Source organism: Gavia stellata, chromosome 17 (genome assembly GCF_030936135.1).
Source record: "Gavia stellata isolate bGavSte3 chromosome 17, bGavSte3.hap2, whole genome shotgun sequence".
Classification (NCBI taxonomy): domain Eukaryota; kingdom Metazoa; phylum Chordata; class Aves; order Gaviiformes; family Gaviidae; genus Gavia; species Gavia stellata.
This window is the reverse complement of record NC_082610.1, coordinates 19421153-19435634: the sequence shown is the minus strand read 5'-3', so window position 1 is coordinate 19435634 and position 14482 is coordinate 19421153. Positions and strand designations below refer to the sequence as shown.

Genomic DNA, 14482 nt, shown 5'->3' with positions numbered 1-14482 from the left:
TAAATTACCCTACTCCACTTCAGTGCTGCAAACACCTATGGCATATTACAGTCCCTTTAAAAAGCTGTTTCTGTAAGGACTTCTTGGCACTGGAGTTTTGTTGCACATTTCTAACATCAAGGTCTGAATTTTTCAGTGTTCCCCTGCTGGTTCTTAGGTAGGAATATTTAATAATATTTTAGAGTTCACTGAGTACACTAATGACTGGTTTTGATTTGATCTGTGATGGATGTTGCTATGTTCATTTCCCTAAATGTGCTACATAAACAACACAAAGAAATGTGCCTATTTTCATTTGTCATTCTTTCAGATGGGCTTAGAAGAAATGCTAAAAGCATTTTGTAGCAAGCACATCTTATTTAATTTAAGGTGATTCATATTGGCTTTGTGCAGCTCAGTGGCATGAAAACTACTTTCTGAAGTGATGTCTTATATGCACTTGAACTATGTATCCATACCTTTGACAGAAGTACAACTCACAGGCCCAAGACATGAGTTTTGGTTGAAACGAAAACCAAGTAGCTCTGAGCCAACTGCTGAAGCTGGTGGCAGCCTCAACTGCTGAGATCAGCGGCTGCCATTTTGGTGAAGAGTCATGCCACCCATGATATCTCCTGGAAGGGACTCAATTCAAGACTTTGGACCAAAGTCTTGCCTGTGATAAGAAGCAGGATTTCAAAAGTAGAAATGAGATTTAGGCAGCCAGGATGGGATTCACCTCACATCACTTTAAATATCTACATTGTAAATGTATCTACAGTGTAGATGTATCTACAGCAACCTTTATAGACAATGGAGAGAAACATGCGGTCTTGGAGCATCTTCTTCCTAGGTAGATATGTAAGGTAGGGAAGCTGAACCTCTTCTGCTTCTCACTGTTAGCTCCAAAGGAGCCTGGGCTCATCTGCTCACATTGGAGGTATCTCTGGCATGGACTTCAAAAGTTCAGTGAGATGAAACTTCTTCCCACAAGCTAGTATCTTCCAGGGGTTAATATTTTTGCCTTTGAAAATCTCTCTTTAATGTTTTTCAACAACAACAAAAAAAAAAGCAAAGCACCTCATGTGGGGTGAATTTCTAAGCTCCCCTCCTATGACTCTTTCTTTAGTCCAGGTCTCTACTGTCAGTAGGAGTGAATGTGCCACCTGGGGCAATTTCCACTTTCATACATTTGACCACGTTAAGTTCACTTTTCCTGGAACCTGCACGTATGTCTTCGCTTCACACTGCAATGACAGCTACCAGGACTTTAACATCCAAATCAGACGCAGTGACAAGAATAGCTTCCTGATCTACTTCACTGTCACCATTGATGGAGTGATCCTGGAGGTGAAGGAGACAGGCATCACAGTGAATGGGAACAAGTGAGTAAAGACCATACTGTTGTTTTCTTGTGCAGCAGTTTTATTGGTATGTATCAGCAACAGGTGGTCTGTCTAGAAAGTGGTCCTATTCTGCAGAGGTGCAAATGGCTGTGTATGATATGTTCACAGCACTTTGAACAGGGTATTGCGAAGAGTCCTCCCCATAGTGGTGGAGGAGACAAGAAGCACGTAAACCACATCTCCCAGGGATCAACACCAACATTTTAAGTGAAAGGCAATGTGTATGTTATAAAAACAGAACGTGTAGGTTTCCTCAGTGTTGCTTTGATTTGTGAGGGAGGGGTGGAGGGAAGGAGGTAAAATCAACACTTTATTTACAGAAGGTTTTGATTTTGTAGAAACTTTGTATTTTTTTCTCAAAACATTATTTCTGTGGTACTAACCCTGCTGGTGTATGTTGCTGTTCAGCAACAGATGGTCCTTTTAGAAAAAGAGTTTACTGTTTCTGGATAGATTAATCTAGAAAATTACACTGCTTTGCAGATCACAGCTTGCCTTGGATCTTCTTACACAAAAGACAGACATTTCAGAAGTCAAAATCCACACCTTTAATTCTAATCTGAAATGAACCAGAAAGCAAACTGCAAACAGGAGGGTAAAAATACTCCATAAACAAAAAGTCATATGTAACAGTAGCTGAAAGTTGGGCACAATTTTAAGGGCAGCCCTCATGAGAAGCACAGTGACCTGCTCCCAGCATATAGGTATGAAGGGCCAAGGCAAGCTTTGACTCTGGGAAAAACCCTCACAATCTCATTGAAGAGAAAATTGCAAGCATATGGGCTGTCTTCTGACAGCCTTCTAGAAACAACCAAATATAGAATAGCATCACTCAGTTGTAATTATAGTAGCAAAGCCCGGATGTATCATCTAAATCAAAAGGGCAAGAAATCTCCTATCTTTTAGCCATTTTCTGATTTTCTAATTTTTTCAGGCTCTGGGAAAATGAACAGTAATTGTCTTGGTGAGATGAAAAAGTAATGTACGTCTGAGTCACGTCAATACATGAGTAACAGAACAGACCTCTTTTCACACCTCTGTGAATCCCAAATGTCAAACAAAGCCTAGAGGGATGATGAGAACCTGCAGTCTCCTCATGTGGAAGGCTATTTTCCCAGTATTGTGATCTTGTAAACATGCAGATATGCAGGATATATAAACAAGCAGAGCTGCACTGGTATCAGTCAAGTGACTGATGTAGTATTGGTACCCTCATGACCAAAATACATTGTGTTGTGGATTAAGGTTGGTAAAAGCTCACAGTGGACAAGGTGATCACACCTAAATTTAATGCGTTGTGTGGATGAAGGCTGACCTTGAAAAGAATGTCCCCATGGCTTATTTAGCACCTTTTGATTCTAGTTTTTCCTCCTATGTCTCTGAGATGATTTCATCAGTCTTTTTTTCAAGGCAATCTTTTTTTTTCCCTTCAATTTCCAGGGTTCCGATGCCCTTCAGCTTGAAGAGCATCCTGATCGAGGACACCTGTGCTTACTTCCAAGTCACTTCCAAGCTGGGCCTGACACTCAAGTGGAACTGGGCTGACACTCTCCTAGTACGAACAGCCAGTTAGGTTTTTTTCTCTTGGTGAACCTCAGCAATGATGAAAAGTAGAGCTGGATGAAGGCACCATGTTGATATAAGAGACTGTGGGGGGGAGGTATCACTGTATCCGTAAGCTGATAGGGCCATACCAAACTAGGTAATAGTTTCATGGGGCAGGGGCATGAAATCACAACCCCCAGGCATTCCCAACTAATTTTCTGTGACAAAAGGTGCCACTGTTAATCCTGGAGATAGCAGCTCTGCAGTTACCTGGTTCATCCGTGGGGCACTGGCAGCAGCACAGCTAGTCCCTCCAGCTCTGACTTGTTAGTTATCCTCTGTCTTGATGCACATCTTGTGTGGGAAACTAATCTGTGTGGCCAGTTCAGACCTTGGCCTCTCTCATTCCAAAGCCTTGCTATGTGGGAGTTCCCCTCCATACCTCCATCCCAAAATATCCTCTTCTGCAACAGTGTATTTACACTTTTGGGCATGAACACTTATCCTCCACAATCAGGACTGATTAAATAAATGAAAGTTGTATGTCACATTTTGCAGTTCAGAGACACAGAGAGAGAGTAGAAGGTGAATAGAGAGAAAAAAAAAATCAGGAAGCAATCAAGCGGTATTCAAATTCTGATTTAATGAAGTATATGCTTTCCCCCTTCCCTTGTACTAATTAATACCTGAAATATTAGAGGTACCACCTGAAGAGTGGACACAATTTTAGGGTGACACACTGGTAGAAAAAGCACCACCTTTTTGGTGGAGCTGAGTGACACCAGTACTACCCTCCAAGCATGTAGGAGTGATTAGGTGCAATAGTTTCATCTAGCAAGGCAATAATGAGCTAACCTGGCTCTTTATTGCCCTCGAGTATGGGCAGAACAAGTTAAGCTGGACAGACCCATCCCTAGAAATGCAATGAAGTTTTCCATTTAGCCTATGGACTAGAAAATACCTCAAATATGGCTAAAAGCTGAGCAGAAGCTGCTTCTTTGCAGCATCCTGCATCAGAGTGCAGTTATCTGACCTGCCCAGAGTAGAGCTGTTGTACCTTGCAAGAGGTACCACATGTCTGCATACCAGTGTCTCTATACTGGGAAGCACTAGTCTAAGGATTAGTCCAGTATTCAGCATGCTTCAGTTAGCTCTTTAGTAGGTAGGAATGACAATTACTAGAGGATTATCTTCCCATTTAAATTCAACCTGTCTGCAGGTAAGTTTTATGGCAGGTTTGCAAGGGAAAAGGAGACTGCTATGAATTGGCAATGAGCATTTCTGCTACTGTGCTTTTCTATTGTGAATCACTTTGTAACATGTGCTGCTGATGTGAGGAAAAGCCTTTAAACTCTGGGTTTCCCCTTCCCTTTTGTTTTGTAGTTGGACCTGGAAGAAACCTATAAAGAGAAAATATGTGGTCTATGTGGGAACTATGATGGCAGTGAGAAGAATGACTTGATTTTGGATGGTAGGCCATGAATACAGCATATTCCACATAGAACAGAACTGTTAATATGTGACATGAAACTTCTTACCTCTTTCCTCTAAGCAGGGTTTCAGATTTCCTGACAGACACTCTGAAATACATGAACATTTCCATATACAGGAGGTGTATTTTAAGAGGTTCTGGGACGATTTGTGTTCCTCTGCTGTTTGCAAACCTGCAAGAGTCTCAAACCTCTTTGACCCAAATTAATTGCCTGGCTATCATGCAGCAACATTGCCAGGTTACCTACTGATAGTATCAAACTTTAAGGAACTTGTAGTCTCAAATGAAGCACGAGTGCATTTTCTGTCCTTCCATTTTCATCATTTTACGGTTGGGTATCAAGTGCAGTCATTTTTGCCTCTGTAATGAAATGAAAGCACCATCACTGAGCCAGAGAGATTTCACTGAGCATCTTTGCAGAAACCGTGGTGCCATCCACTGACACCTTCAGATATTGCACTGAACTGGAAAGAGGCCAACACAACAAATAGCTGAGGCTACAATCCTGCAGCAGGTTGTATGAGTGGAAAGAAACCTGCATCCTGGGATATTAGCTGTAGGACTGAAGCCAAAGTTATAACATCATCCCTCCTGTTTCCAGAAAAGTTAGTGGTAAAGCACCTGAAAACAATGCTTTTGTGGATGTCATTCTCTCAGGCCTGCACTTAAGAAAAAAAATTAAAAAAATCAGAGAATGGGAATTTATGCATTCTCTCCATAAAAATATATAAATTTCAAACTTTGTCAGAAAGATTTCTCACATCCAGGATCAAGTTTCTGGTAATGCTTTGGGCAAATGCAGCCCTCTAGCTAGTGTCATGGTTACGTACATGTATTGTGTGCCTGTCTTCCTCCTGCTCCCTCTTCCCATCTTCTCTAGCCTGTAAAAAGTAGGAGATTTCCCGATGATTACAAACATACGCACCTAAGGCTGTAGTTTAGTTTGTGATAGTAGAAGGCAAACTAAAATGTATGACCATCACACGTGCAAATACAAAACTCTGTAAGATCAAATACAACCATAATGAGCAGAAGTCTTTGGAAGTGATGAGGTGCAATAGAAAGGTCAAGAGCCTCATACGATTATAAATGCCCAGGCTGACAGCAGGCCTTGATACAAATGTGCCAGACTCACAGCTCTTGCTCAACAGAAGTTATATCTGGCTGTCGTCTTCTATAATATGGATGCTGTGGTTAAATTTGGGCATTTGGTGAAGAGCATACTGTCTTAGAGCCCAAAGATTAAGTGCATCTTTATAACCCATTAAGTGATCTAAAGAATTGCAGGCAGTTACTCAGATGCATCTGGGGATTTTGCAGGGTATAAAATGCATCCGAGGCAGTTTGGGAACTTCCACAAAGTAGAGGATCCATCAGAAAAATGTGCTGATGTGAGTCCAGATGACCACACTGGAAGACATCCTAGGAGGGAAAATGACAGATGCAGTAAATATGTAAGTATGTGTGGCCAAGAAGTATAAACCCTCCTGAACTACAGCCCTGGAGAGACTGTGTTGAAACAAGTGTTAATTACAGAGCATGCACTGAAATGAATTTTTCAGGAGTCTACGCATGAATCTGAGCAAAATGTTGACCTTATAGCTGAAAGAGTATCACAGAATCATCATAGAATGGTTTGGGTTGGAAGGGACCTTAAAGATCATCTCGTCCAACCCCCTGCCATGGGCAGGGACATCTTCCACCAGACCAGGTTGCTCAAAGCCCCGTCCAATCTGGCCTTGAACACTGCCAGGGTTGGGGCATCCACAGCTTCCCTGGGCAACCTGTTCCAGTGCCTCACCACCCTCATGGTGAAGAATTTCTTCCTTATATCTAATCTAAATCTACCCTCTTTCAGTTTAAAGCCATTACCCCTTGTCCTATCACTACATGCTCTTGTAAGAAGTCCCTCTCCAGCTTCCTTGGAGGCCCCTTCAGGTACTGGCAGGCTGCTAGAAGGTCTCCCGGAGCCTTCTCTTCTCCAGGCTGAACAACCCCAACTCACTCAGCCTGTCCTCATAGGAGAGGTGCTCCAGCCCCCTGATCATCTTTATGGCCCTCCTCTGGACTTGCTCCAACAGGTCCACGTCCTTCTTATGTTGGGGGCCCCAGAGAATATCCTATTATAGTATTAAAGAAATAGATAGTGGGAAAATGTACAATTGAATGACAGCTTCCAGTCCAAGAAAAAGGACCTCATGACAGAAAGTTAGCCTGAATAATCTCCTGAGGTCCCTTTCAACCTGAATTATCCTTTGACCCTGGAATTGTGTCATCAAAAATTGTGATGCACATCCATAAACCTGAAAGATGGTAAAACATCAAGTATTGCTTTTCTTCTACTTCTTTTCTTTTCTACAGAAAAAAAGATGCAAGAAGCTTATGTCCCGTTTTGGAAACTGCCCCAAAGTGGTTGCATTTGATGACTACGTAGAGACCTGCACTGAGGATATGTGCCACTGTGCAGTTAATTCTTCACACTCTGATTTGGTTTCCAGCTGCATATGCAGCACTTTAAACCAGTACTCTCGAGACTGTGTCCTCAGGAAGGGAGACCCTGGGGAATGGAGAACCAAAGAACTTTGCTGTAAGTAACTACTGCTCTGGAGATTTCTTTCAGGTTAGACATATATGCATGTATTCTGATCCCAGCAGAGCAAAGCTAGGAGCTCTGTCAACTACTGTGAATCAATCTGTAGAAATACTTTGACAGGAACATTGTCAATGGAAAAGCTTCTACAAATTTAACTTGATTTTGCCCCTTAAATTAGAACTATATCTTAATATTGTCCCTCTCCTTCTTATGGTTAAGTTTTCTCCAGTTCTTTTCTGAATTTTACCATGCACAGTTAACTCATAGATAGCCTTGTTTTAAATGTTAACATCTAGTCAGAAGAAGTCATTGAGAAGTCTAATGTGTTTGTCCTTAGCTTATCCTGTGCTTTCATACTCAGTAGTCGCAGCTACTGAGCAAGAAATCACTGTAACTCCAGGGGGAAGGCTACAGATAGTTCTCCCAAACTGCTGGTGTGGATTGGGATAGAAAATTAATGCCAGAACAACTGATGCTTCAGGCAAAAATAAACTATCATGACTCCATAAATTATTCTGGTGTCCTTTGCTTGTATCATGACTTCAGCCAACCTTGAGCTAGTAAAATAATGTGAAATAACTCATATTTCCCAGCAGTACTGTTTTCTCCAAAGATGAAGTAAAAGTGACCATAAAAATTCCTTTAGAGGTTAAACAAACATGACACATCTGGATAGAAAGTTTTGCAAACAAGATATGGGGAAAAGGAGGAAGGAGGAGTCAGGCAGTGATACAAAGATTTGAGAGATCTTATAAATACATCATTAACATACCCCGTCTTCATTTGGTCTTGCAGATCAGGAATGCCCAAACAACATGGAGTACATGGAATGTGGAAACTCCTGTGCTGACACGTGCGCCGACCCAGAAAGGAGCAAGATTTGTAAAGCCCCATGTACAGATGGCTGTTTCTGTCCTCCTGGTAAGGCAGTTCACTTTTTCAACTGGTCACATGTATCAAGGGACAAAGAGGGAAGTTGTTCCCTTTCAGTTAGTGGCATTTTTTTTCTTTTAATATTTTACACTAAAACCAATGAATAAACTGTTTCTTTTAGCATAATTTGACAACTTTCTTCCTGGAAGAACCAGATCTCTAAAGATTCAAGATCCTGACACTGGAGGAGGGGAGGGAAAGATTTCTAAGGACTAAACAGAAAACAATGGTACAGGTGTGGAAATAGGAAAGGTGTTCTCTAGACAGTAAGAATGCAGGTGAATGTACCTGATGAGGTACCTCCGTGTTATGACGCTAGTTCTTGCTGTAGCTTAAGTCACATGTAATATAAATGCATATATGCATGTATAAGCTTGCACATGAAGTAAAGGCTAAGATGAGGATCTGGTTTCTGTTAGATTCGCTCTTAGGAAAGGATGGAAACTGGCTCACATCCTTGCCATCTGGCACTTGATAATCCTGCTCACAGTGACAAATTCCAGTAACATGCAGAGATATTCTTTGGGTTTTGCACTGCTTTCATGTGAGCTCTAGTAAGAAATGTTTCCTATCCATTAACACTTGAAAGGGCCTGGTGTGGTGTTTTTCTTAAAACATATCCCATTCATTTACAGAAATGCTGAATACTCCAGAGTTCTTTCCTTACTCTAATCTTCCTTCATGGTGTTTCCCAGACTCACCAAAGGAATATCAACTAACCAATGTATCTGAACAGGAACTATCCTTGATGACCTTGGTGGCAAAAAATGCATACCCAGAGACAGCTGCCCCTGTATGTTTCAAGGAAAAGTCTACTCATCTGGAGGGACTTACTCCACTCCCTGCCAAAACTGGTACTGTTGTGAATGTGATTGCGCTAACAAGGCAGAGGCATTTATTTCAGAGCATTGATGAGTTGCATTCTGTTCTTTTCTCCTTTTTTGTTCTCTTCCTAACATTTGTCTTAAATAATAATGCAAAACCTGGGTCTGAATTTCAACAGTACAGGAAAACTTAGAGGTAGTCCTCAACTTCACATAGTTACCACCCTCACTTGGAACTGCTAGCAAAACCTGAGCTCAAGATTTCAGAATGCAGAAAAATGAGACTCTTTGCTGGTTAGTTCAGAGGCATTGACCACTAAAGTGAGGCAAGGAGTCATACCATATTAATGAGTTACATTTCCAACCAGCTCTAGATCTACAAATGACTGTTTCAAGGCCTGGATCTCAAAAGTCCTGATCCTTGAGAATGTCTGATTTAGAAAAAACCCTGTAGCTTGAATCCATCTCCACTCTGCACTAGTGAAAGGTGATAAGACCTCAAGTATATTATTCACAAAACAGTTTTGTTTCTTACTCTGATATCCATCTAGTGAATGAACAGAATGTGTTATTTGAGCTCCTGTGATACAACATTGTTTCTTGACCATAGGCCTAACTTTACTATAGGGAGGAATAAAATATGCTGTGGTGCATAGTGGGGTAGGCCAGATGTTCTGCAAACCCCTTTGGATCAAATATTTCCTGCATTTTGAGGAAATACTCCTCAAAACCAGCAATTTTGAGGAACTGAACTTGACGGGCTCTGGGTGGTTCCCATCTAGCCACATCCTCACTTATTCCTCACAAAGCCTGAGCTAACATGGTTGGGCTGTTCTCCTCTTGTGTGCACAGCTCTAAGAATTGTAACTGCTCATTATCTCAGGTCCTCCACAAACAGTTGCTGAAATGTTGCATCAGCAACTTGCTGAACAGTTGCATCAGTAGCATAAAATGTTGCAAGATCCTGCTTGAAGAGGTTCCTTCTTTCTTTAAAAAGTCGGGTAAACAATTTAGGCCCTGAAAAACATTTCTTGCTTGACCAGCTAGGTGTCTTTCTGAAGGAGCTAGTTCGAAGCCCAGTGCAGTTAACTCTCTCACTGAGAGGCATTCAACCTTTTTAATCTAAGGGCCTAATATAAAGCCTTCCTCCCACAGGGATTTACTAAGCAGCTGAATAACAAGCTAAAAAGACAAAGAAGGTGCCATCTGTGCAGATTCAGATACAGATGTTATCTCACCTTTGCTCCTTTAAAGCTATGTTTATTCTAACTGCTCCTTTTTGTGTTTTGTACAGTACTTGCAAAGGAGGCCACTGGAGCTGTATCTCTCTGCCCTGTTCTGGAAGTTGCAATATAGATGGAGGATTCCATATAACAACATTCGATAATAAGAGATTCAATTTTCATGGCAACTGCCATTACGTCTTAGCTAAGGTATGAACAATCTCCCATTTCACTCCTAAATCTCGTGAGTAGCATGAGGCATTAAGCTGTGCTGGAGCTTTATACGACTTAATTTAATTAAATGGCACCAATCCAGCAAAGCACTTCAACACATGCTCAGTCTTAAACCCCATAAATTTTCCCATTTGCAATGGATTGCAAGTCAATTGCTTGATGCTTAGCATGAAAGTTTTGCAGCTTCAACATAGTTTTACATCTTTTTTTTTTTTTAATGAATTAATTTTCTTATTGGATGTATTAGTGTAGATTTAAGTATTTCTCCTGAAGCTTTCTTCATGTATGACTGTCAAAAGGAAGTGGATGAGCAAGAATTCCTGCAAAAAAATTGAATTCCACATGACCAACTGCAAATACACGATCCACACAAGTTGCTAGCAAGGAAACAGAGTGCGGAGGAACAGCAGTGAACGTTATTGATTTTGGCAATGAAATAAAGCAGTTTGCAGTTAGAGATTAAATGCCCCAGTTCTTTCATTATTCCATTTTAGCCTTTCAGAGGCACCTTTTTGCTCTTCTAGCTCCCTTCCTGTAACATGCTAACAATGTCTGCACATCCCTTTTCTCATGTCTATTCAGAATACTGATGACACATTTGTGGTGATTGGAGAGATCATCCAGTGTGGGACATCAAAGACAATGACTTGCTTAAAGAATGTATTAGTCACACTAGGAAGAACTGTAAGTAACTTGCTTTAATTAGTGACACATAATATGTCACTTTTATTTAGGTTCAAAGATAGGATTTATCTAACACTGTGAACTCATTTTGGTCTGTTGCAGTCCTGAGACTGCAAGATTAATACCAGCAGATGATGCGGTGCATGTCTTTATTGGTTTTGTTCTACAAGAGTTATTTCCTTTCCAGTTCTTTTGGATTCTGACTTTTCCATTTTCTTTAGAGGTGGATGGCTGAAAATTATCCTTGTCGGCTTTCCCTCTCTTTTCATGACTTCAAACTTTTTCACTTGTTTCTTTTTTACAACAGTTCTGAGTCCTGAGGTTTTTCTTAATGCAATAAGTGAAGTAGCAGATTTTTCCAAATAAAGGCCAAAGGTTTCTCCTACTGAAGATTATGCCATGATTCAAACTGAATTCAGTGGAAACAGAGTTAGGGCTGGTATTTATGCACTCCTAAAGTTATACAGATTCATTCTGTCCACCTGGTATTTAACCGGTGCAGTCCTAACCTTGTTAGGAGATCCAACATCCTAACCTCCTTCTATAGTCAATAAAGGAAGATGGGGATCTCCAAAGGACAAGTCAGCCCACCTAGGGTGTGAGGTGTTCTTCTGGAGGGGCCTGTCTCCCTCCATTGACTACTGAGAGAGTTTGAGTCAGATAGCTCTTGTTTTGGGCATGTTACATTTCCGGTGAGATGGATCCAAACCTACAAGTAACACCTCACACGCAGTTCTCAAAAAGATAACTAACCTCTTAGGTATGTGAGAGTACTCAATCAAAGCTGTTGCTTATGGAGATGATATTTCATTTTTTGTTACGGCCTAGAGATTTGCTCTACTTAACTGTATGGCATCCGGACGCTGAGTCACATTGACCCCAGAGGTGATGATGTTTTGAAGACGCTACTTCTTAATGCTTAATGAAGCTTGTCAGGTTGCTGTTGTGCTGTTGAACATATGCTGTTGCATATGTTCATGTCATATGCATTTACTACTGTGGGCTTTTTCTTTTTCCTTTTCTATGCAGACTATAAAAATATGTTCCTGTGGAAATATCTACATGAACAATTTCATTGTGAAGCTGCCAGTAAGCAAAGGTAAATGTCCTTCTTCACGTCTTCCCCAGACTAGCCTACATCTATTTACAGCGGGATTCCTGCTCCCTTCTCTGAAAAGAACATGATCCTGCTCATTTGACTTAGGTGGATACTAGGTCTGGGACTCCCTGGGAATTCCTGTGTTACACTGGATGCACTGGTAAACGGAAGTTCCTGTTTACTCAGCTTCATGAAGATTTGCAGGTGCATACATCTTTTCATTTTTCTTCTTTTTTTCCTCTTTAGATGGCATCACCATCTTCAGACCCTCTACATTTTTCATCAAAATCTTGAGCTCAAGTGGAGTACGGATTCGAGTGCAAATGAAACCTGTAATGCAGCTCTCCATAACAGTCGATCATTCTTATCAGAATCGCACATCTGGTAGGACACATCATGCTCTTTCAGTTTGCTCTTAAACTGAGTAATAGCTGCTTACCTATCACTTTAAGTGAACAAATTATTTGATTTTATATTGACTTTGGTATGTTAGAACCCCTGGTTAAATCTATAGCCTTCCTGAAACAAAGCATTGGCTAAACCCTTCAATTTGCTGAAGAAAATTAGGTAATCCCTGTGATGTTTAGTGTGTGCAGGTCTTTTAGACTCTATCTGTAAAAGCAGGCCTTCATCAGAGACTTGCAAGACACAGACTGTGTTCTTGGTTTTGCCACCAATCTCCTGTTTGTATCATTTAAGTTTTTTGTCCGTCTGTTTTCTATCTGTGTAATGGGATTACGTCCTGTCTCTCTTACCTGTTTTGTTTTTGCTTTTACGATTTCCTTTGCTTATAAGCCTTTGGGTAAGGCACTTCTCTGTCTGCCAGTGTTTACTGAAGCACACTTAAGTAGCTTCCAATCTCTGTGCTATCACTAAGTGCTATTGTAATGCAGAAAAATAATAATTATACTCTAAAGACAGGGTCCTGTCTGATTTGTGGGAACATCAGGAAGTCTCTGAAGGAAAATGGGCTTCTCTCAGGAGAGGTCTGTTGTAAAGCTAAGAGTGTTCATCTAGAAGCCATTCCTTTTTCCACTCATGTAGCGATTTCTTCTTTTCTTTTGCCTTTTTTTTTTTTTTTTGCCACCCACACAAGGTCTTTGTGGCAATTTCAATAACATCCAGACTGACGACTTCAGAACAGTCACTGGAGCTGTGGAAGATTCAGCTTCTGCTTTTGGTAACTCATGGAAAACTAGAGCCAGCTGTTTTGATGTTGAGGACAGCTTTGAAGATCCTTGTTCAAACAGTGTGGATAAAGGTAACAGGCTTTTCATCCCTGGATTATCAGTGCTAAATAATTTTCACATTATGGATAATGAAAGTCTTTAGAAATCTCATAAACATCAAAACCCACTGCCTTTGAGGCTGCTACTAGAGAGGACACATTGGGTTTTGCAGGTCTTTACAGTGAACAGCTTTGCTTTTAAAACAAAAAGACTGCACTGCTGGAGAAAGAGCCGACACCTTCTTCACTAAAGACTTGAAAAGCACACACAGCATAAATGAGAACAATTTAGGTTTAAGGCAGAGCATACTTGGTTGTCAATATTTGGGCAAGATCTTCATCCAATCTAGGTTGTTACAGCTGTGCTGAAGTCAAAAGGAGTAAGTTATCAACAGTACTGAATTCAGCAAGCATTGTACTCTACTAGGTGCCCTGTCTGGTTTCTCCCTTTGACTGGGTTTAGCTATATCTAGCATTCAGATGGTACTCTTCTAGGTATTGCCACATGTAATTAAAGCTGCAGCTCACAGCCACACAGCTCACTGATAATTACATGCTTCATGTTATTGCTTGCCTATAATGAATTATCTGACTGTAAAAAATCAGGAAAATTTGATGGAAAACAATGAAAATGGGGAGTTTTTGCAGATGTTCTGCAAATCCAGCCACAGTAATAATGTTAGTACTTGGAAGGTGAAACCTTTCTTCTAGGGAGATGACTGGTCACTCATCCAACTATGCTTATCACCTTGATATGTTAATGGCCTGTATTTCCTTCCGTCATTATCTGAACACTTCAGGACATTCTAGTTCTGTGTGATACCTGATAAGAATATCGATTCAGATAGTAATGTGGTTTAAGTGACTATGGACAATGATTTTTTTTCCCACTTCAGAAAAATTTGCCCAGCATTGGTGTGCTCTTCTGTCTAATACAAGCAGTGTGTTTGCTGCCTGCCATTCTGTCGTAGACCCTTCTGTGTACATAAAGGTAAGACACTGGTCTAAACAGGTGGTTTAACTAGTCCAGAGACTGATCTGCCATGAAGGTAGTCTGGCCTGAGAGAGTGAAGTACGTTACAGTAATGCCTGTTTGCAAAGAAATTCACTGATGCTGATGAGAAAAATAACAAAATGAGAGTTTATGCAAGATACGATGGGCCTTTTTGGCTGCAGCCCTGAGAATATTAAGTGACTGCCGTCACTGACAGTTCTGCTGCATGATCCAGAAGCAAAATAAGA

General features: G+C 40.8%; 1 protein-coding gene across 1 annotated transcript in view; it reads left to right on the top strand.

The window, feature by feature from the left end:
* Positions 1 to 14482, top strand: part of LOC104256763 (mucin-5B) — a 45205-nt gene that overhangs the window by 652 nt on the left and 30071 nt on the right. Inside the window, exons 2-14 of the mRNA XM_059825711.1 lie at positions 1109 to 1364; positions 2826 to 2940; positions 4314 to 4401; positions 5743 to 5876; positions 6784 to 7009; positions 7811 to 7936; positions 8685 to 8802; positions 10067 to 10205; positions 10812 to 10913; positions 11943 to 12012; positions 12259 to 12396; positions 13109 to 13273; positions 14137 to 14231. Of these exons, the coding sequence (XP_059681694.1) occupies positions 1109 to 1364; positions 2826 to 2940; positions 4314 to 4401; positions 5743 to 5876; positions 6784 to 7009; positions 7811 to 7936; positions 8685 to 8802; positions 10067 to 10205; positions 10812 to 10913; positions 11943 to 12012; positions 12259 to 12396; positions 13109 to 13273; positions 14137 to 14231 (1772 nt within the window). The remainder of the gene's footprint in view (positions 1 to 1108; positions 1365 to 2825; positions 2941 to 4313; positions 4402 to 5742; positions 5877 to 6783; positions 7010 to 7810; positions 7937 to 8684; positions 8803 to 10066; positions 10206 to 10811; positions 10914 to 11942; positions 12013 to 12258; positions 12397 to 13108; positions 13274 to 14136; positions 14232 to 14482) is intronic.